General features: G+C 44.2%; 1 protein-coding gene across 1 annotated transcript in view; it reads right to left on the bottom strand.

The window, feature by feature from the left end:
* Positions 1 to 11,911: 11,911 nt before the first annotated feature.
* Positions 11,912 to 22,292, bottom strand: part of C5H11orf24 (chromosome 5 C11orf24 homolog) — a 28,646-nt gene continuing 18,265 nt past the window's right edge. Inside the window, exons 4-6 of the mRNA XM_050898060.1 lie at positions 19,612 to 19,850; positions 14,944 to 15,060; positions 11,912 to 13,773 (exon numbers count right to left, since the gene is read on the bottom strand). Coding sequence (XP_050754017.1) covers positions 12,575 to 13,773; positions 14,944 to 15,060; positions 19,612 to 19,768 — 1,473 coding nt within the window. The 5' untranslated portion in view covers positions 19,769 to 19,850 and the 3' untranslated portion in view covers positions 11,912 to 12,574. The remainder of the gene's footprint in view (positions 13,774 to 14,943; positions 15,061 to 19,611; positions 19,851 to 22,292) is intronic.

Genomic DNA, 22,292 nt, shown 5'->3' with positions numbered 1-22,292 from the left:
TCAGATCTCAAAAGGTAGGCTGAGTCAACACTTGAATAAACAGCTGCCAATAAAATACCTTGTGCTGCCAGAGGTAGCATTTGAATTTTACTAGATTATTCCCTTCCCAGGTTGAGCTCTGTACCTTTGCACAGTGCTAGCTAAAGCTTTGCTCTCAGAGGTTCCTTTTCTGTGTGAGATGCAAAGTGGAGAACTGACCACTTTTGACACAGTTCACAGCAGGCAAAGTTTTAGAAGTCTTACTGGCCAGCTGGAGTAATTATAGTTCCCTTTACTTACTTCAATTTTCACCAGGAACCAGTTTTCTCCACTTCTGAAGAGCTGTTGTGCAATGCTGTTAAGACCTGTCGACATGACAGACTTTTGGCATCTTCTTAGGTACTTGAAGTACCTATAAAACGCTCCTTGGCCATCTAGCACTCTTATTACCATTAATATTAGAAGAGATGCACGTATGGACAGCTCTCATTTCTATTCTCAAATGGCTTTTTTCAGTTGTAAGCAACTTCCTTAAACTTTAACCTTTTCAGGTGAAATTTTGCCCTTCTGGTTTCTGCCTAACATTTTGGAAAGTTTGGTTCAGCTGTTTTTTAGTTTTAAGGCAGTGAGTAGGCAGGGAAAAATACAACTGTTGCCATGATTTAAAAGTTAGAATAAATATTCTGTCACCTTGTCTTGAGCAATACCGCACTTCACCAAGAAAACAGAACTTTTAAAGTTGGCTCAGACACGCACTTGTTAGTGTTCCAGTGAAAACACATCTCAAATTAGCTGAATCACATCAATGCCTACTGAGCTAACCTACCCAGAATCCGCTACTTAAAATCCAGGAACAAATCCAGAGATGAGTCTTTTAGGCAATAACCACTCAATAGCAACAACAGTGATGGAGCTCATGGCCCTTGAATGCCAGAAAAGACATTATGCAGAGCCTGTTCTTCAGGTCAAAGGAAGGTGGTTTAAAGGAAAGGTTGCATCCAACATCCAAAGAGAGTAAGATGATGCCAGAGAACAGCCTGTTCCTGATTTTTTTTGTTGAAAAAGTAAAAAAGCAAGCAACACCCTCCCACCCCCAACAAGTCGTGCTGTTAATTCAGTACAGAGCAGAGCAGCAGAAATAGCCGAATCAGTGCCACAGAAGATGCAGCAACCCCTGGGGAACAAATGCCTGATCAACTGACACCTCAAACAGGGCCTATAGCTGACAGAACAGCAGCATGAAGCCACAGGTTCAACACAAGACTCTTATCCAGCTAGCAGAAGGAGCGTAGATATTGGACAACAAAAAGTCCCTTTCTTTTTGCCATGGCTACCCACATCCCAGACAAGGCTAGAAATACATTTTTATGAAAATCCATGTATTTTAGGACCTTGTACTCAGCAGACCATCTCTGGTCCTTTCAACGCATGCTGAGCCTCGGTACCATGTTCCCTCTCCTGCGATTTGAAATACCCAGTGTCTCTTACATGCAAAACAACTGCAGCCCTGCACACATTTTCTCCTGGCCTGCCACAAAATGAAGGCATGTTTCCTGGCAGGCAGTTTGTTGCTCTTCCAAACCACCCCAAGCAGTCTGCTCAGCGTTACAGCCAACGCAGACTGCCACGGCGCAGCACGCTGAGGAAACGTCCTGGAACAGTTTTATTTGGAGCTGACATCTCTGATGGTGAGCCGATGCCTCGTGGAAAGCTTCAAAGCAGAACTGACACTACCTCTAGAGCAGGAGAGCTTCTGTTTCCTTCTCCCCTTACCATAGATCCTTCTTCTTGTATAAAAACAGCAGAAGCTGTATTGTCATGGATGGGGCAGGAAACAGTAAACTGGAAACTAGAGGCCCAGCCACTTCTTTTGACTTCATCAGTCTTCTCCTCTACCTCCCTAAGTTAGTTGCTACTTCTCTGCATTCACTCTCTTTGATACCCCAAAGATGTCTAGTCTGTACAGGTCACAAGCTCTTCAAGCCATGGGCAGCATCTCAGTATATGTATGCTTCCAGCCTAATGCAAAGGGAGCATGACTAAATATTTTAAATAATTAAATATCAACTAATAAAAGCCATATTGCGTAGGAGGGGCTGGTCAACTTCTCTTCTTTTTATGCACTTGAAGGCTAAATGCTTTGTAGCACATTCCTGTGTCAGCTACTCTGGAGAGTGCAACATTAAGGAAGCATCTCTTGCTCTTCTGTCTCAAGATCTAAAAGTACCTCTGGCCTTCAGGTGACAGCCATAGAAGGATGGAGAATGCACCCCACCAGTAAGGTGTTCCAGAGCATGAGAAGGAAGGCTGGCTTTTGTCACTTGAATTCACTTGTCACCCATTTCCAGGCACCTGCACTACAGGAAACTGTCAGTGCCACCGATACAACACGTTAGAAGACTACAGAGCCTAAGTGACTCTCTGGCCCTGGCTTCAACACCACCAAGCCAATGGGGTCATCTCCTCCAGCTTCAAGTGGCCTGCATTCTCTACAGCAGCTGTATCATGACACATGGCACAGCTTACTCGTGACATTTTTCAGGCACACCTAAATCTCCTAGGCTGGTGACAACATCAAGTACCACATCCTGGCAAATGCGCCATCAGGAAGCGAGGTTCACCAGTGCATTTGATCACACTGTGTTGTATCCAGGATGAACAAGGTGCAGCCACTCTCCCCTCCATGCTCTCACCCATCCCACGGCCGCTGCTTTGCTAGCTGTCCAGGCTCATCCCTCCATCCAGTCTTACAAGCAAGAGGAGAACCTGGTGTTCTTCATCAGCCTGCCCACGCAAGGACTGCTCTTCCTGAGCAGGTAGCCAAAGTTCAACAGACAGGGTGCTCGATAAGAAACTTCAAGGACCTGTCTCTTCTTCCTCCTGCTCTCTACTTTTACTGTAGCTTGCTGAACACTCCCATTTTCTGCCCTTCCCTGACTCTGGTGAATGCAGCTGAGCGGGCCACAGAGCAAGAACAGCTGGCCCAAAAGCAAGCAGCAGCAGCCCCCTCAGCTCATTTTCAGTTCTCCTACCCCCTTCTTTTCTGAGCCAACAGGAGAAACCCTGCCCTGACACCAAGGCTAGAAAATCAGCATTTTGCCCTCCCTTCTGCTGCCTGCACACACAGATCACCCGGAGAGCAGTGCCAAGGGCAGGCAGCAGCTATGGCCCCACAAGCACCAAGCCACCAGCATACACACAGGGAAGAGGAAGTTGTTATCAGGCCCTAGTAACACAAAACAGCTGTTGCTTGGCTAGGGCAGCCACGGCTCACCCCTGCTCGGGGCTGAGCAGCAGCTGTGCTTGGGAAACCTTCTGGTTTAGCTTGTGGTCCAGATTCCCAGTGAATGAGGCAGCACCTCAGGAGGTCCCAGTGACATCAGCAACCGAAGTCTTCATTTGCCCAAGCTGTTTCAGCAAATCAGCCCAGAGACCTCACTAGCACGGCCTTTCTCTTAGGACATCCCTTTTTCTCTAGGTTCTGCTGGCTCAAATAGGTGATGCTGCAGCACATCCCCAACACATGACAGCCAAAGCTAAAATGTATTGGCCAGGCACTTTGGAAACCTCAGAGAGAAAAAAAAAAGAAGGGGAAAAAAAAAAGCAGTCTCAGCCTTCCCGTGACCTGCCTTGGCACCTCAGCCCCAACTCAACTTGCAGCACAGGTTGCTCCGTCTGTCCCACACCCTTGCCCAGCTCCACCAGTACAATTTAAAGCCAGCTATTAGAGGGAAGGGTCTTTAAGGCAAGGGTCTCTTGTGAAGCCTACATAAGCACACAATGAGAGGGATCTGCACTGGAAAAAGCCTTCAGCAAGGCTGCTATAGCTAGGGGATGAACAAAAGACAAGGTGAGGCGATTTAAAATCCACCTTCCCCAGAAGTACTCCTGTCTCCTGCCCAGTGACTGTTTACCTGTCAGAAGCATAAGAACCTTGCAGAAGGACGGATGCCAGAGCTCCTGTGACCTCCTGTCTCCCATGGCACGTGGGTGGCTCAAGCCAAAAGGCTGCAAAGAAAATAATTTTCCCATTGTCAGAGGCTAAAATTGTCTGTGTAAATATTATAGCAGTAGGTTAACAATGCAGACTGCATCCCAACCCACATGGTATCGCAAGGCAGGCAGGTCAGCTCCAGCCCAGGTTTCAATTAAAGAGCACATTGCGGTTAAAACTGTCCCTGCCTGCTTTTCTTTTGGGTTTAAAATTCCTCCACAATGCAGCTGCTTTTAGTGCAGGTTTATTATTAGTCTCATCTACATTATGACCTCCTCAACTCACTGGAATGACCACAGAAAGAGAACAAACAGATAGCACATGCCAGCCCTGCAAAAGGTACATGGTCATTTGATAAGTGGAGTTTAATTAGCAGTGGTAAAGGTGGGTTTGTGGTGTAATAAATCTCAGAATAAGGATTAGTCTCTCTGTGGCACCTTGCTGGTCATTTTTGGCAGGAAATGGCAAGACATGAAGGAATATTAAACCTCATGCTTCAGGGCTGGAGCCAAACAGATTCAGAAATGTGGGAGAGACATCTCACACATGCCTTTTTTTACAGGAGAGGTCTTGCATTTTCCTTTGAAAGGAGCAGTGACATCTGTGTTGGCAATGGGTGAAGTATATATACTTCAAAGCTGTTGTGGGATGACAGTTCCTAGACCAACACATGCACACATGAACGCACACATGTTGTGGGGTGGGAGAGAGCAGCCAAGTGGGTATCCATGCACCCTACTAGGGAGATGAGGCAGTCTCACCTTGCCGCTGCAGTGCTCTCTCCCTAGTGACAGGCAATTGGAAAGAGCTTTAAAGCTGAGCTAGGAAAAGGACAAGGTAATGAAGCAAACCTTTACACAGTCCTGTGGCCAGAAACTGGCTCCGTGACCCTGCTATGTGGATCAGCAAAGCCCAGTATTTTCAGCTAGCAACTCAAGTCAACAGGGTAACAACACCTCTTCAGCCCTAACATCAGGTACCTCAAAGAATGCTTCTGTTCTGGCTTTTGATTACCTCTGCAGACAGTTCTGTACAAATGCATACAGAGGTGTATTTCTCTTTCATCTGGCCAGCAATCACGTACACCCAGAAGCATGAAGACCAATAGCCCAGTCCAGTTAAGAAAGGACTGTTCTTCATGGGAATGCCTATTCCTTCTTTTCCTTTAGCGTGCATACAGTTCCCTCCAGCTCATCTGATTTCTTCTGTCATTCATTACCTCTTCACAGAAAAGTTCTCAGGTCACCCCATTCATCCCCAGGATTCTTCCTGTACTACATTAGCCTGTAAGGTTTTGAACTCCTGTAGGGCTGCTACTCCTTCCCTTGGGAGATCATTACACAGTCTGACAGCTCTCACTAACATTTTCCAGAATTCCCTGCTGGTTAACGAAACTGCAAACATTCAAAGAAAAGGACACTCTACCAAGCCCCGCACACACTGATGGCAGAACCAAGGCTCACAGCTGGAAAAAAACACATGGGTTGTCCCAGTGCAAGCCATGTGCATCTGCTGCCCATGTGGAGCCCTCCATCCCTTTCAGCCACTGCTCCCCTTCCTGCTTTGGTTCACATGCATGTGGTTTTCAACTGGTGAGATCATCTTTTGAAAAAGCTTTATGTTTGGCTACAAACGGACCCCAGGGCTGCGTGTGATCCAGGAGAAGCACGGAGACCATGTTAATGATGCTCACCATTTCCTTCAAAATGGGATGCTCACTGCACATCACAAACTGCTGGCGGACTACATTGCTCTCTCCTGCAGAAGAGTCTCTCTACTTCTTGCAGACTGGAGTAGAAAGAAAAGTGCAAAACTTTCCACAGAAATTCCCAAGGCAGTTCTGGACCACAGGAACCTGCCTGACCCTCTGTGAGACGTGGGGGACTTCAACCCCAGCTGGGGGCTGGGCCTTGGGGAAAGCTCCAGTGAAAACTAACCCACTCCAGGGTGCCATTTCCAGGGAAGCTCATTTTTTCTGAAGATCTTTAGCACAATACCAAGCACAGTCTAAATGCTGAAGACACGTAGGAATACATAAAAATCAATAAATCAGAAAAAAAAAAAAAATTGCCTTCAGCTTGTATAACATCCTTGCAATGCACTTCGACCCAGCAAAAAGGAGAATGAGATAGAAGAGCTGGCTTTTATCCTACAGATCAGACAGCCTTTCTGCCTGGAACCTGTAGACATTGGCTTGTAGCACACAGTGCTGCTGCTGATCTCTCACTGTTGGGAATATTCACCAGTATGTACACAGGAGGAACCAGTTTAGAGCCATCTTCTACCAGCAACAGGTCCCCGTAACTAAGCTGGTCAGAAGTACACAGCACATTCATCCAGAGCACAAGTCTCTTCCATTTACCCTGTGCACCTTAAATAGCCATATTAGCACATACCTACATAACAGGCTTTACCTAGTTCTAATTAAAGTCATCAGTAAGGATTTCAGCTGCTCCCCAACAGTACTGCCCTGTGCACTGATATCAGCAAAGCTTCCTCCCTGAGCAAACTCTCTTTTCTGGCACTTTACAGGCTCATCTGCTTGCTGGCAACACCTGGATCACACAAGGTACCACACCATACCGAGGATATTCTTGTTATTGCCTGATGCCACGAGGGTGCAGGACCAGCTGGCAGCCACTGTGCACCTCCCCATTCCCCTACTGCAGTAAAAGGTGTCTCAGTTTCCCAAGAGCATGGGGAACTTCTGCCCCATGGTACAGCTTACATTAATCATTATTCAGCTGCTGACTTCAGCTTAGCTGCATTGACCAAGGATGAGCAAAGTTGCTCAGAAACATGCCTACAGCAGGGGGGCGCACATGTGAGAAATCACAACATAACTCTGGGATTTTATGTCCCTGTTTAGATACTTTTGAAAATTCTCACCTTCTAATCTGCAGCAGTGGCTGAGATCTCAAGACCTTAGAGCAGAGTTTATGATTAATCTAAGTCTAGAATTCAGTTAAATCTTGGACTTTTTTTTTTTCAAACTAGCCACGAATAGTCATTTCTAAATGTGAGCATTTTCAAGCTGAATAAATCCCTCCTCCTTTCTTCTCCATTCCTTAGTGTTATAAGAGTTATGCAGAAAGATTTAACAGTGTTTACACTCACAAGCTTGGGCTCTACAATTTCATCTGCATGCAGTGAAGAACAGGAACCACTTGCATAAGTCCATGACCCTCAAACCAGTGTAATTGCTTTCACTTGTCCCAGCTTGAAGGTGTTAAAATATTTAGCCACTTTTCATGAAGACAAGTTATTTGTTTGCTTTTTCAAACAGATTGTACAGTCCCATCCAAACAGCTTTAGTCTTTTTAACTGGAACCAGCAGGATGCTGGGCAAGTTCTGCATGCCAGCAAAAGACCTCTCCTTCAAACATACTTCGTACTTCAAACATAACTCCAGCCAAGGCACGAGTTGAACATCACCCAGGGCTAACCAGGAAGCCCCAGATCAGACGGAGACTCTTTTTTCCCCAGACCCTTTGGGGTTTCCCTGCCAGAGGGAGGCTGAACAGGCAAGCTCCAGAAGAGCTGCCCTGCAGCACAACCTGCTGGCATCTCTCAGCCAAGGCAGGACTGCTCTAAATACATTATCGAGCCTAGCAACAGCACAGAAAGACAAGGTCCAAGGACATGAAACTACAAGGAAGTTGACCCAAAATGCTGTAGAGCAAAGACCAGCTTGCCCACAATAACTAGCTATCCAGCAAGACCAAAAAGTCAAAGCAGAGGCCTAACCCTGAACTACTTAGGCCTTCTAGCAGATAGGAATCGCTACAGCTCTAGGCTTTGCTGCTGTTTAGCCTGGTTTCTTCTAGAAAAGCACAGACTTACGAGCCCATACTTTGTGCAAGATGAAAGCATTTGCTTTTGAACGCATGGGCCAACTTCAGCCAAGCACAACAAAGGTAATTAAGTTTCACGAGACTTAAGAGGCCATGGAAAGGAGACAACTAGAGTTGCCCTGGTCAGGGGACATGCTACAATATGAACTTGCCTTTACTGCATACCAGAGAACGCACAGTGGAAAAAGCTCTCAGAAATGCTCCAGTAGGGCAGGGCTCAGGTTTCCTTTTTTGATGCCAGAAATGAGGAGCCACCGGACAAATCCAGAGAAACCAATTCCATGATACCTCTGTTTCCAGAGCTCCCTGGGTGTTTTCCAACTACATGCATTAGCTGTTTTAAAGGTCATGCATAAGAGTACTGCATATGCTCCCCAATTCTCTGGACACCACATGGCATATTGCAAACTCACATTTGCAGTTGAAAAGTTCTTCATTCCTATTATTCCTTTAAATGTTTTAATACTCTATTATTTCCTTTCTTCTCTGCTGTCTAGAACAACATACTTCTAATACAGGCAATTAAGTAAGAGGGAGGTGGCATTTAGAATTAATCTAATTTAAATTTAATTCCAGGATGTCCCTGTGTTTTACTGACAAAGAGGCCATGCAACAGGCTGAAACCCTATATGCGTCAGATATGCTATGCTTCACAGCAGCGGAATGTTGTTTTTGGCAGTCCCTTGGCAGATGTCTTCTAGATAACTTGGTAGGATCCCGTCTATTGTTATATTGTGAATTCTGCAAGCAAACTTTCAAAGGTGTTGCATTTCCTTATCTAACATACTCACTATTAACTATTGCAACACTACACTATGAAATGCAATAGATTTGCCACCATTTGCAGCCTCAAAAGCAAAACAAGTGAAGCCATTCTAGGAGGCTGGCTTTAGCCCAAACAGAAACAATGGGTTGGAGGTAGAAACAACCAAGTGAATGTTTGCTGCTGGTGATCTCAAACACAAAAAGAGCCAGAAGGGATGAAATCCTAATTGCTTCGGACTTGCGTATCAAGCCACCACTACAGAAAAGCCCTTTAGAGGACTGCATATGCAATCCACCTTCCACAGTCCCACTGCTCTCCTTCTTCAATGCTCACGAGTAGCTAGATGCAAAACAGAACCAGCAAAGCTGCCACATCTTTACAATTGGGTTTCAATGTACAAGCCACAAAACACACTTTGACTTTCAGAGGCCAGGCTCCAGCCCAGTATTTTTATTTTTTAATGCCTAAACTAAGCTAGTATGAGACAAAACCATTGGGATGCAAAGAAAAACCTACTTGACATTTCTCCAGCTGGCACTGCACTTTGAGCACCATTGCAACAGGACAGGGGGTAACAGTTTTAAACTAAGAGAATAGATCCAGACTAGATAATAAGGAAGAAATTTTTTTATGATGAGGGTGGTGAAACACTGGAAAAGGTTGCCCAGAGGTGGTAGATGCCCCATCCCTGGAAACATTCAAGGTCAGGCTGGACAGGGCTCTGAGCTACCTGATCTAGCTGAAGATGTCCCTGCTCATTGCAGGGGGGTTGGACTAGATGACCTTTAAAGTTCCCTTCTGACCCAAACCATTTTATGATTCTATGGTAAGCATGAAGATCTCTACCTTGTCTGTGGAAATGAACTGAGGCAAAACTCACTCTGGTGCTCAGCCTTACACTAAAAAGCTCAGTTTCTGCTGAGAAAGTAATTCACAGCTCAAGTGCAGTAACTCAAATAAGAACAAAAAAGACAGGCTGGGCCAGTATCTGAAGAGGAGACCTGGATGTAAACATACCAGGGCTGTGGGAACTGCAACAAGCTTCTGATGAGTACTCACCTTCCTGTAAGAACCTGCTAAGAAGCCACAAAGATTTTTATGGTGATGGTTTCTTTTAGCCATGATGTAGTTGTAATATTCTCACCGTGTCCATGAGAAACTCCCTAAGACTCTTGTAAATAGAGTTGTAACCCAATTCCAACTCTTGTAATTATATCATACCCACTTAAATTATCCCCAGAGGGTTTTATTTGTTTTTAATAAACCAATCTTAGAAAGTATCTGTTTTTAGAAAAGAAAACTCTTTCAGAGTTTTGTTTAAGTAATGTCCCCTTCCTCTCCCTTCCCTTCCTACTCCCTCCAAGAAATCAGTACAGGAATCTAATATCTCTTCAAAGAAGAGAATAAAAACCAATGCAATTATTTCACAAGCTTCCACTCCACTCCACAGAATCTGGTGTCCAACTTTGGGTCTATGAAGAGATCCATGGAGACCAAAAGAAACAAGGCCACAGTTAGCGCAAAGTTAATCCAAAAATTTCCCCATTTCCAGGATAAGCAATTACAAGTCTGATGATCATAGTTTGCCTTTGTGAAAATGGCTCAGGCAACTTAAAAAAAAAAAAAAAAAAAAATACTGCAGAGCACTAGCAGAACAGCTGCAACACTGACCCTTTATGCAGGAAGGCACTTCCTACAGACAGGAATTCACTTACACAGGCAGGGATAAATTACAAGGAAGAGCACTATTGCCTCGATTCACCCTATCGAAATGCAAGCATTTATCTGAGATGCCAAAATGAGCAGAAAAAGAAGTGAGCTGAATCTGAGGTAACACTCATCTCCTTACTTGGGAGATGGCAGGCAGTCAAGGAGACAGCTCTTATCTCAGTATCTGGAGTAGAGCTCGAAGACCATGTGCTTAGCTCTGTGGTTAGTGACTCACCTGCAATTAAGGTGAAACCTGAGATCCCTATGTAAAGATAAGTCTCTGGACTTTGTGGTTGTAGAGCAGCATCTGTCTGACATCTGCTAACAGCTCAGAACAGTTGTGCTGAGAGGTGAACAGTCCCAAGCATCTCAACGGGGTGCAACTCCCCAGCTATGCTGGAGGATATTCCCAGCACCTTGTTGCATAGATACTGCACACAGGCAGCTCCTGGAAGATGGCAGAAATCAGGGTTCAGTTTCCTTCTGCTGAGGGGAAACCAATTAAAAATAACCGTAAAATACAATAAAATTGAGTGCCTCAAACTTTTTTTTTCTCTCCAGGAAACGTCGTCTGAATTTTGTGGCTTATACTTCAAGCCTTCCAAGGAGGGAGACTCCCAAAACCATACTATCCTTTTACCCTGAGAGATGCCGTAACCTACTGGCATACAGATGCAGTCCATGCGAAAGCACTGCAAAATGCAACCTGACGCTGACAACCAAGTCATCTCGCTTCCAAAGCAATCTCTTTCCTTTCCTCAACATATGCTACTTGCTGAAATTTTGTCATCAAAATTTGTATTGGATAAGATTCCGGAAACTACCTCCCGCCCATTTCTTTCAAACAACCCCTTGCCTCTGCTGCTGCTTGTCCTATTGGCAGCTGTTTCATAGCACTTTCAGCTTGGTGATGAACAAGAAGTCTACAAAGTAACCTCTTCCAGGGTAAAGACTCCCTCCAAATTCTAAACAGCGAAAGAATTTGGATAAATAAGCAAACCAAAACCCAAAAGCTCAAATTCTGAGGTTTGCCTATTATCAGCCTCAAGATTACATGCAAGCAGGATTAAAGAATAGCCACCTAGTTCGAAGTCAGAGACAAGCTATCAATCTAGTTTAAAAAAAAGAAAACAAACCAATGCACCTTGATCCAGCATTTTGCTAGTGGTATGTATGTGTCATTCAAATAAGATGCATTAATCACTGAAGAATACTTGCCAAAAATCAAGTGTTTTCTACTCACTCTCTCAGCTGCAGATCTTAAGAGGTGAGCTGCAACTGCACGTGCAATAAGGTTTCCAAATTACTAGCAACTCTGAGCTGGTCCTAAATGCAAAACAAAAACCAAAACAGAGCCTGATGCTCTATACATGAAAGACAAGCAGCAGTGAATGGGTCTGCATACCTGGGAGACTAGCAGCATACTGCTCTGAAATTACAGAAGCAGTACCCTGGAAGATGATCAGCATCTTCTGTGACATGTCCATACTTCCAGTGAGGTCTTCAAAGCCCCCATACTTGGAATATTGAAGTAGAGCTAATTTGCTTAAGCCCCAAAAGCCCACTTGCCTACTTCTGAACTGGCAGGGACAGGAATGAAAACAGAAATGCAACAAGATATGCCCTTCCAGGGCCCCATTTATTAAGTGAATACAAAAATAAGATTATTTAAGTGCAGAGGCACAGTAATCTGCTCCATGGTGAAAAGATATGTTGGGTTAGCAGTAAACAGAGTTTACAATGCCTTGTAAACAGACTTCTTCACAAGCAAGAAGCATACTGAAACATGACACACATTGGATTAAAAGTTCCCTGTTGCAGCAATACACCACACTTCTCATCTGGCGATTTCAGAGCACTTTGCAAAAGGTGAGAGCATCCTTTGCTCTGTTTTCAGAGGAGCACACGTGAAACAAATGAAACACAAGGAACTTGCACTGTAAACAGTTGAAAAAGTGCCACAGCATTTTCCGAGGATGATGGCTTACCCCTTGTTAGGTTTGTTTTGCAATGAAAAATAATGGCCAAAGCTATTGTGCATTATGGAAGTTTTAAAAATTACTTTTTTTGTTTTTTTACAGCAACCTGTTGCACAGCTGAATAATTTTTTTTTTTTCTTAATACAGTACATGGCATTTCTCCTCAATTGCACTAGAAGTAAATTTGGAAGCACTTTCAGTTTGTGTTATAGGCAAACAGGAAAGAAAAACAAGTCAGGCAGGCTTTCAATCTCCTTTCCACCTCTCTGCCCACTGTTTTATCCCCACCCTTTCACATCTCCGAGTCCACATACATTCCATTGATCAGGTAATCCACTTGTGTGTAATCCTTCTTCTTGTAGCTCTCATAGGCCTGCATAAGGAAAAGAACTATAACAGTTATGAAAAAAACCGTACCAACTAAAAGCACCGCAAGAAGCGAACTTTTATCCACTAAGTACTGAGTCAGGGGCTCTGCAGCAATGAGAAGATACTCATTGTCCATGTCCTGAGTTTCTGCAAGGCCCGAAGCTGTTGTTTTTGGTGCGTCTGCTGGAGCCATGGTTGTTGAAAAAATGTGAGATGTTGACTTTATCCCATGCCCAGTCATAGTTTCTGCTGTAGAGGCAGTAGTTAAAACTGTGGTACCTCCTGTAGAGCCCAGAAGAGAAGTTGATTCACTCAAGGATGTTGTGGCTGTACTTGCTTCTGGCTCTAGATATAGCAACGTAACAACAGGCAGTGGATTTGCAGAGTGTGAACTCTCCAAGCGGGTGAGGGCCATTGCATGAGTGGAAGCAGTGGAAGATGTTCCTGCATCCTGCGGAATGAGGGTGGTCAATGTTGTGCTCAGTGTCTTCGGGCCAGCTTCAACAGTGGCGGGCCTACTAGAGCGGGGAGTGCTGGTGGTGGTGGCAGCTGGGTTAAACTGCTCTGTTTGAGACATTTGAGTACCTGCTTCGGAAATGACAGTGAGGGGAGCAGAAGTATAAGTGGGGGACAATACTGAGACAGAGCTGCTATTTCCTGATTTTTCGGTGGTGGTCACAAGCTCGGTGACACGGCTAGAAGTGGAAGCAGGGATGTTGCCAGAAGTGGGAGAAGAGGCAGTCAGTGACATGGCTTCAGCAAGGAGATCAGAACCTTCAGGGGTGTTTGAGGCTTCGGCAGTTGTTTTGTAAGCTGTAGCAAGGACAGTTGCGTTTGTAAAGTTTGTTGTTACAGCTGTGGCAGTGGTGGTGGTCGCTGTGGTGGTGGTCACTGTGCTGGTAGTAGCAGCATTGCTTGCAATTGTTTTGCTTGCATTTGTTGTTACATCTTCACTCTCAACCTCAAGCAAATGCCTCAAGTGTACCTTGCGAGTCTGAGCAGTTGAGGAAAACAGCTTTTCCGCATTGTGTCGGTCAACTCGTGCATTCACCATCCTCTCCTTTTTCTGTGGATAGCTTTGGTGGTGAAATAGAACTGTTTCCCTTTTCCCACTGACAATTTCTTCAAAAAGACAAAACCAAGGAGTTTCATAAGAATAAAACTCTCAAGCTCAAATCTGACCTCATAACCCCAACATGCAAAGCAGAACATGTATTCTGCAGTACATGTAGTACAACTGGAATAAATCAGTCCTGAAGTCAGCAAGAACATGAAAACTCAGACCCCTGCCTTTATTGCACATAATCCCTTTGGGGTTGGTTGGTTTGTTTGTTTGTGTTTTTTTCGCCACAGACCTCTGGCATTTGCCCAGCCAGGGAATTAATTCCACAAAAGGGGGGTAACGAAGTACAGAGCTACAATGCAGAAGCACATTATCAACAGGAGCAGCATTATGAATGCCTGCTCCTGAGAAGACTCATGCTTTCAAAGTTACACAGCATTGACAAAAGCCTTCGTGCTTAGATTCATAATTTTCACCTCTCAAAACTGAGTGGAAATTTCCACTTACACCTTCATACTTCGGGAGAATTTCCTTCACAACTAGTGATCTAGATTTACAGTGACATAAATCCCATCTGCTTATCAAAGGTCTGGTTGCTACGTTGCAGACAAATCTTTGCCAACCCAAAAGAACCATGGACAAACTTTCTTTTTGTTAAGCTTGGGTACAGTGAACTCTTGAAACATACTTTAGAAGATTGATTCCCCAATTACCAACAAGCTCTGTTTTGTTATTGTGTCACTTAATTAAAAATGAAGACCCTGGCACTGGAGAGTCTCCATGAGCAATTGCTGCTAAGGCTGCTCTGATTATAGAAGCAGCCTGCTGCCTCTGGCACAAAATCCTGGTAATCTCAGAAAAAACAATGCCAAGACATTCTCCTTTCTCTTAAAAAGTATAAATACATCTGTTATGCCTCTATTTTCCAAAGGACAGCGTGTGGAGTGCAAACGGCTTGAATGAACGATGTCTTCAACATGGAGACAACCTGTTACTCAGTAACAGTTGCAAAAGTTACTCAAAGACACATCATGCACATGTAAGTGCCAGAGCCCTTATAAGGCTAGTGAAACAGTTTTTCCAGTGAACCGACTTTACCTACAGATCATCCTGCAGGCATTTCACAACCCAACTCCCTCGGCTGAAAGCCAGTCAAGGTCTAAACATAGGCATTTAAAGCAAAAGGACCAGGATCCTGGATTTAGCAGGAGCCTGAAGCATGACGTTACCTCCAAGCAGATCTTTGATGTCTTGTTCTCCGGCATTCTGGCACATGTTCAGCTGGTGACACTGCAAGAGGATGCAGTGATTCTGGTAGGGCACAGACCAATTACAGGGATGGTTACCTGAAAACAGTAGAGAAAATGGGTCGCTACACACAGTATACTGAACACACTGCTTCATGGCTGTAATTAAAGAATTTAAAAAAAACCCTGATAGTTGGAAGGTCTGGTCTTAAAGGATCCTGACTTAGCCTTAGTGAAAATAACCGGAAAGCCAATGAAATCAATATAGCAGCTGCAGCCTACCTACCTGCTTGTCTTCTGGTACCAACATCTCCTAACAACAGCAATTCACTCACCCAGACAGGGACAAAGAGAGTGCACTACAGTTTGGACCCATCTAAATGCTAGCATTCATCTGGATGTCTTAAGGGGGGGGGGAGTGAGCCGAAACTGAGAAGACACCCATCTCATCACCCATCGGAGACAGCTCTCATCTCAGTGCTTGGAGTTACACAGAAATTTGCTCTTCATTCGCTGAACAATGATACCATTAGCCATGAGAGCCATCATAGAAATTGTCTTTTAGTAAGTCAAATCCCAACACAAGCTAAATAAACTCATCACAGCAGGAACTCTCTCCTGGCATCCCTTCGAACTCACTAACTTCTTTCTGGGCGTGTCTACATACACATAACCAAGCCTTGAGGGAAGGAATGAACCTCCTCTAACCAGTGCTAAGGAGACATCTCAAACACTGCGCCCTCTTTTGGACTCCCCAGCATACAAGTGCAGTATTGACATACTGGAGCAAGTCCAAGGGAGACTACTAGATGTCTGAGGGGCTGAAGCAGATGATTTACAGGAAATCCCAACTCAACATCAAGGGAAAAAATTAGTTTCCACCACAAAGGCACTCAAACACTGGGCTGGGGGCCAGAGAGGTGGTACACTCTCCATCAGGTCTTGAACAGGCGGGTTTGGACGAGAGACCTTCAAAAGGTCCCTTCCTGCCCAAATTATGCTATGATTTTATGTAATATCACAGTAGCACGCAATTAATTTCTGGGACACATGCTGTAATAAAAAAACCACAGAAGATAACACAGTGCTCAGTCTGGGATGAAGTAGATGTGTGCCCAACAGACCACCCATCAGTGGATTAAAAGGAACTTAAGTGTACAGTAGGAGAAATTAATTTCTGTGTTTTGTTAGAAGTGTGACAAAGGGCAAAGAACAAGCCTATGTGGTACATATGGCTATATTTAAAGCTTTTATCTACCAAGAGAGTTACCCCCACTGAGGATTAAGGCTATGGGAAGCTTGAACTTTTCATAAAAAAAAACATTTACATGACCACGGTTATTAAAAGGGCTTGTGGAATATTTATGAACTTGGAGAAATCCCTGTACCAACAACTGCAGTCTGCTTTGACAGCCCTAAAGAAACTAGCAAAGGTGGAATTTTATGGGCTTTGATAAAACGTTAAGAAAGTGACTGAAACCATTCAAAGCCTTTAAAAAATGGTACTTAAAAAGTGATAAAATGAAAGCTTCAACAGTCACACAGAGCAGGAGATACAGTAGCAGCCCTTCAAGAAATTAAAATCCACTCCTCAGAAATGGAAACATGTTTGGATGTGTCCTGATTCCCAATCCCACCTCCTGTCCCTTGCTCGATAAGCCATGCTAGTGGAGAAATGCAGACCATCTACTACTGTAAATTGCGCCATTTCTCACTTCTTGGGAAGGGGAAAACAAAAAGCCAGCAGCATATCTTGCATTGGCTACATATCTAAGTCAGTCAGTTCAGAAAGGTCAAGAGACTAATGGGGTTAGCATGGTTAAAGCACCCTGGTTTCTGCTGCCATCAGGGTGGTATCCAGCTGCTCATGACTTCCCTGTTGCTCCCCAGGACAACCAGATACCTCTATTGAGCTGGACTGATTAGTACTCCCTTTGATGCAACTCCAGATTGAGGCTCCAGCTGATGTGTCCACTGCCAGATATGTGCCACCCAGTGGCTCCCTTTTGCTCACTTCCAATTAGGAGACAGAAGAAAAACAGAAGAAAAAAAAAAAAAAAAGAAAGTGGAAGGACAACAAAAGCTTTTCAGAGCTATTTTGAAAGGAAACCATACAGGCAGACACCAAGGTCTTGCCCTACCAAACTGGTTTATTTCATTTTTAAGCCTGCTGTTACTGGAAAGAAATCACAGATGCCCAAAGGCAAGCAGAAGCCAGGTAAGCAGATGTATTGTGGAAGCAGGGAGCAAGAATATTTGCTCTTGCAGCCATGTCATATTTTCCCTTTTTTCCCCAGAACATGCAAGATAGCCCAGAAGTATGGCCAAGTGGCTCTGTTCTCAGAGCCAGACTGCTCAGATGGCCAAGATGTTCCCCTCCAGCGCTGGACTGGCCACCATAGAAGAAACTTGGGAGAGCTCTGAATATGGCTGAGGATGCAAAGGGAAGAGCACGAGCTTATCTTACCTCCCAACACAGGTTCACCGTGCTCACCAGGCATCTGGGAATCCTGGATTGTCAGATCTTTGCTAAGATGGGCGCTTTCTCCATCATGTATATCACTTACCCTAGCAGCATCTGGAGACTTGAATGCATTGCATTAGACAACATACGGAGGTTACAGTTACCACCCATGCTGTCAGCCGTAGAGAGTTTTGCTGCTTTTATTAGCATGTAACTGAAGTGTCAAACCGTCTCATGATATTGGTACAATCATTTTGTGATATATTAGTTTGCTAACTACATATCCTGGCCTCTGGTGTCGATATTCAAAGGCTATGCTGGAATAGCTAGACCAGCAACCATTCCCTTTTCTGCAGGGCACATCTGAGATGTGAATGTACTGGCAAAAGCAGTTCTTTTTGTGATAGTTGCACTGCTTCTCTAAGTTAGTGATGTTATGTCAGCAAGGGTATAAATTACATCTACAGAAGAGAGCCTAACCAGCTAGGAATGTTATTTTTCCACTTCTCCAAGCAATGTAGCTATGAAGACGTCTCCCCATGCAGCCTCATCCTGCAACTTAACACTATAATACCTTAAAAAATAACAACCGCTGCTCCTTTACTGACAGTTACACAGGTGTAACTATTCTGACATCTAAGCCTCAGGCCTCATGTCTGTAATGAAAGAAAGCACAAAAATAAATACACTTGGGGAAGGTGGGAATGGAGAATGAGACCAGTAAAGCTGATCTTAAAACCTAAAGCTAATTATAAAAAAAAGACATCTCAGATCCTTCTCTCCAGATGATCTCTCTGCACATGGCTATACATTTATGTCAAGAGTTTGTATCTTTTCCATCTCTCTTGACACCAGGTAGCGCAACAGACTGGCCATCAAGTAACAAATAGGAATTAAATTGCCTTAGTGGGTTTAATACAGAACGTAAAACCTGAAAAGGTTTATGCTTTTGGGTTTAGTTTTGTGTGGTTTCCTGAACATGGAACAGGTCACCTAATTATAGAGGCTCAAATCCCTCTGTGCAACAAAGCTAACACTCAACTGGACTTGCTCTGTACAAAAACACGTCAGGAGAGAACAAGGTGAAGGGTATAAAAAAGGTGGTTCAAGTCAGCAACAGGGTGAAGCATGCACTCAGATCATCTCCCAGCCCTAATCACAGACTAACTAAATTCCTTATATCCCTCCTCTGGAAGAGGCAGCTGATAGCACCTTTTTTACCCTTATCAAGATATGAGGAGGTTAAGATGACATGTGCACAGTGTTTAAAGATTCTCAGGTGGAACAGACAAACATGCAGTGCTACAGACCCTAAGTGTCAGCACAGTCAGTGTGAATGTATCATCTCTCTAGGGTTTACCACCTTAAAAAGCAGAAGCTGAAGTTTTCACAGTTCTGGTGCCTGTATTTAACCTAAATAGAAGGCTTAGTTTATAAAGGTGCTTTCTTTCCACTATGAAGGCATGTCTCATTTTTAAAATAAAGGTTTGAAACCACTAGGCATTAAAAAAGGCATCTTTATGATGTTCCTATCAATCTGATTGTCAGACATTCATCCACCTGAGCCAAGGTCTCATCTTCACCACAGCATCACCAGTCGTTTGTAGGTGCTACAAGCTTTCACATGTGGCTAGATAAGATAGGGTCCTTCATAAGGACAACTCTGAAAGACTTATTTAGAAGTTTAATGCTTTTTAAAGACATCTCAGGGGTAGACAGCAGAAGGCTCTCATCTCCCCAGACTTGTTTAACCCTGTGCTTGGTTGCAGGATACAACTTGTTTCTAAGGCAGAAAAAACACACATAAATACCAGTGAGCAAAACCCACTCATTCCAGTGCAGCTGTCTACAACAGCACTGTTCACTTGCAAACATCTGGCAGCATGGAATAATCATTCTTCAAGTCAAGTGACCTAACACTGTTTGCATGCTACCAGTGCACACCAAGCGCACATGCATGCTGTTTCTTACAGAAGCTAGAAGCGCCCTGGGAAATGGTTGTTCTGGATTCAATTTAACCAAAGCTGTCAGAAGTTATTTAGCACCACAGGACTGCACAGAGAAGCCATAACTGTAAATGCCTGTAAACAACTGGAATTAAGAAAGATAGTTTTCAGGGGAGCAGAGGAGACCTTTAAGGAACAGAAAACCCATCTGGAATTCCAGCTAAGGGACAAGAACCTCACCTGAAGCACCTGGGCTTTGACAAGCCTGCCTGCACTGCTCTTCAGTTGCAAGCCTCTTTATTTGCACTACATGGACTCCTCTCCCTTTCAGGACAGAAAACCTGTGTTCACATATACAGAAGGATATCAGCAGGAAGAATGCAATGGCAGTCCACATCTTCAGGGTTGGCCTTGCCGGAGGGCTTCTCTTCCCAGGAGCAATTCTTTCTTGTATCACTTTCAGATCCACTGCAATACACCTATTAAAAAAAAAAAAAAAAAAAAGAAAATGATCTATTTATATCAAGAGAGTGTTCTACTAAACACACTCCTATCAGCAGGAATGGAAAAAAAAAAATGTACAAAAGGCAGGCAAGTATCATTACACACAACTTACAGGCAACGACGCAGAGGCAGGAACAGAAAAGACCATTCCCAAATTCACAGAGAGACTCTTTCTTTGGAAAGGGTACTTTGCTCTTCTTCCCTCAGGCCCCAACGGAGAACAGCTCAAGTCAAAAGCTATTTGTACAAAGCCAAACTCAAAGCCCATAGCCGTACAGCAGCACAGACGTGATGCCTTTTGGCTCACTCTGGGACCCTTAATGTTGTTCCCAGGCTCAGCAGAAGGGTTTGCACCAGCTTGAGCACACTGATAATATGGGGAGCTATTAGTCCTGGCCCTGCCTTTACACCAAGTCAGTCAAAACCAAGCACCAACCTTAGCTGATTCCTGCTTTGATTTTTCTGCTCATTGCAAAAAGCTAAAAGAAACTTTGATTGAAAACAAGCAAAAGCCAATATTTCAGGTCTTCCAAGACATTACACAGACACATCAGCTGTTACTGAAGAAGACTCACACCTGCAGTAAGCCTTCATTTCCCCACATAAAACATAAATAGGCAATGTCTTTTCTTCATTACCAATGTACACATGAGACTGTCCCAATGGATGGGCTCTCATTCTTGAAGTCACCAGAGCAGCTCCCGTTGACTTCAGAGCAGATCATCAGCTTCTACCTGGATTTACCCTCTTGTTTCCAAGACTTTTTAAAGCTTTATATGAGCTTCCAAACAGTTCAGCCTGAACCAGACCAATTGTAAGTCTCTTCCCTAAGTAGTTTTTAAGGGCAACTGTCTTCCTCATTACTGAAGCAAGCTTTAGTCCTCATCCTGCAGTTATGAAGAAAAATGTCATGGCCTTCAAAGAGTGTTGAGATTCAACTTTGCGTGACATCTCAGAGGTGTACGTGACAACTGCAGTCGAAGACGCAAAGGCAGTTCACACACAGCAAGTGTGAATGGTATAAATAGCATAGTGAAAAACATCCAGTCATCAGTAACACGCGTAAGACCCTGATTTAGCCATCCGTGCAAGAAGTTTCGCCCTGAGCTCTCAACTCCAGTCCCAACCACGCTTGTGAATTTAAGAATCTGAGTAAGAGCTTTTTTTCCCCTCCAAGAAAGCCCAAGATAACGTTTATTAGCTTTGACTCCCGGACTGCAACATTTTGATGCTTCATATCATGAAACTTCTGTTTCCAAATTTTCCTCTTTACTCTATGTCCTAAAGCCCCAAACAGGGTAACAAAGTTTTAGCCTCAAAACCACCCACCTGAAAAAGGGTGAAATATAAACAGTTACCCCAAGCTTCGCAGACGACACACAACATACAGGTCCACATTGGACTATCAAAGAATCAAAGATGGGGACAAAACTTGATACTAAAATGCAGTGCCTCAAATTCAGCATCCCTAATCACCCTACAAGCTCCCTAAGGAACTCAAAGCCTCCTTTCTGCCCTTTTATTTATTCTAGTAAAAAGAGTTATTTTGCCTGTTGAAAATACATGGAGCATTTCTGCATCTTCTCCTCTCCCAGAGAGCAGGGGAGCCCAAAAGGACTGGACTGTAGGGTACATGCACCACTGACCTTAGCTCATGCGCTCCTCTGCAACTTTCTCCCTGGATTAAGTGTTCACAGCATCATGCTCGTTTTATGTGAGCAGGTTTCTCACTGCAGCCAAAAGTTCATGCCTGGGTCATCCCACCTGGCAGCTGGAAATACTTCTAAGTCTGACCAGACAACAGAAGTCTTGGCGGGGAAAGGCAGCTCACCAGCCCCATCTAGTCCTGCGCACCAGAGACTGCGCCTGGTGTCTGGCCCGCACCAGCTTCGCCAGGGTCTCTCTCCCATTTCGCACTGCACATGCACAGTGTAGACTGACTTTGCTCATTCCTTCTCATCACTTGTTCTTCCAAGTGCACCTTAGCGGGAGTTGAAGGAATCAGTGCAGGAGAGGAGATGACCTGTGCGATACACAACCGCAGCCGCTGCAACATGGTACATCAGCTGCTCAGGAAAGCAGCCCCACGGTTTTGGCAGGGAATTGGTAATATGAATTTGTGTTATTCAGCCAAGATAACTTCAATACTTTTCCCACTGTTCTGAATTACAAGGCACTTCCACAAGTTTGCCTTAGCCTTCAGCACGCTTTTGCTGTCACTCTTAGCATATGCTGTAGTTTAATCATTGAAAACTCCAGTTGACAAGACTGGGAGCAAGGGGGAAAGCAAGGGAAGATGTGAAATACTCTGCCCACAAAAGATTTTCCTAGAGCAGACAGATCCTTATTGCTGACAGACAGCAAAAGTTTGCTTTAAACCCTGAATCCTTCAACTTAAAGCAAGTGATTTGGGTTCC

This window comes from Gymnogyps californianus, chromosome 5, assembly GCF_018139145.2.
Source record: "Gymnogyps californianus isolate 813 chromosome 5, ASM1813914v2, whole genome shotgun sequence".
In the NCBI taxonomy this organism is placed as follows: domain Eukaryota; kingdom Metazoa; phylum Chordata; class Aves; order Accipitriformes; family Cathartidae; genus Gymnogyps; species Gymnogyps californianus.
The sequence above is the reverse complement of the archived record's forward strand: the minus strand, read 5'-3'. Positions and strand labels throughout refer to the sequence as shown.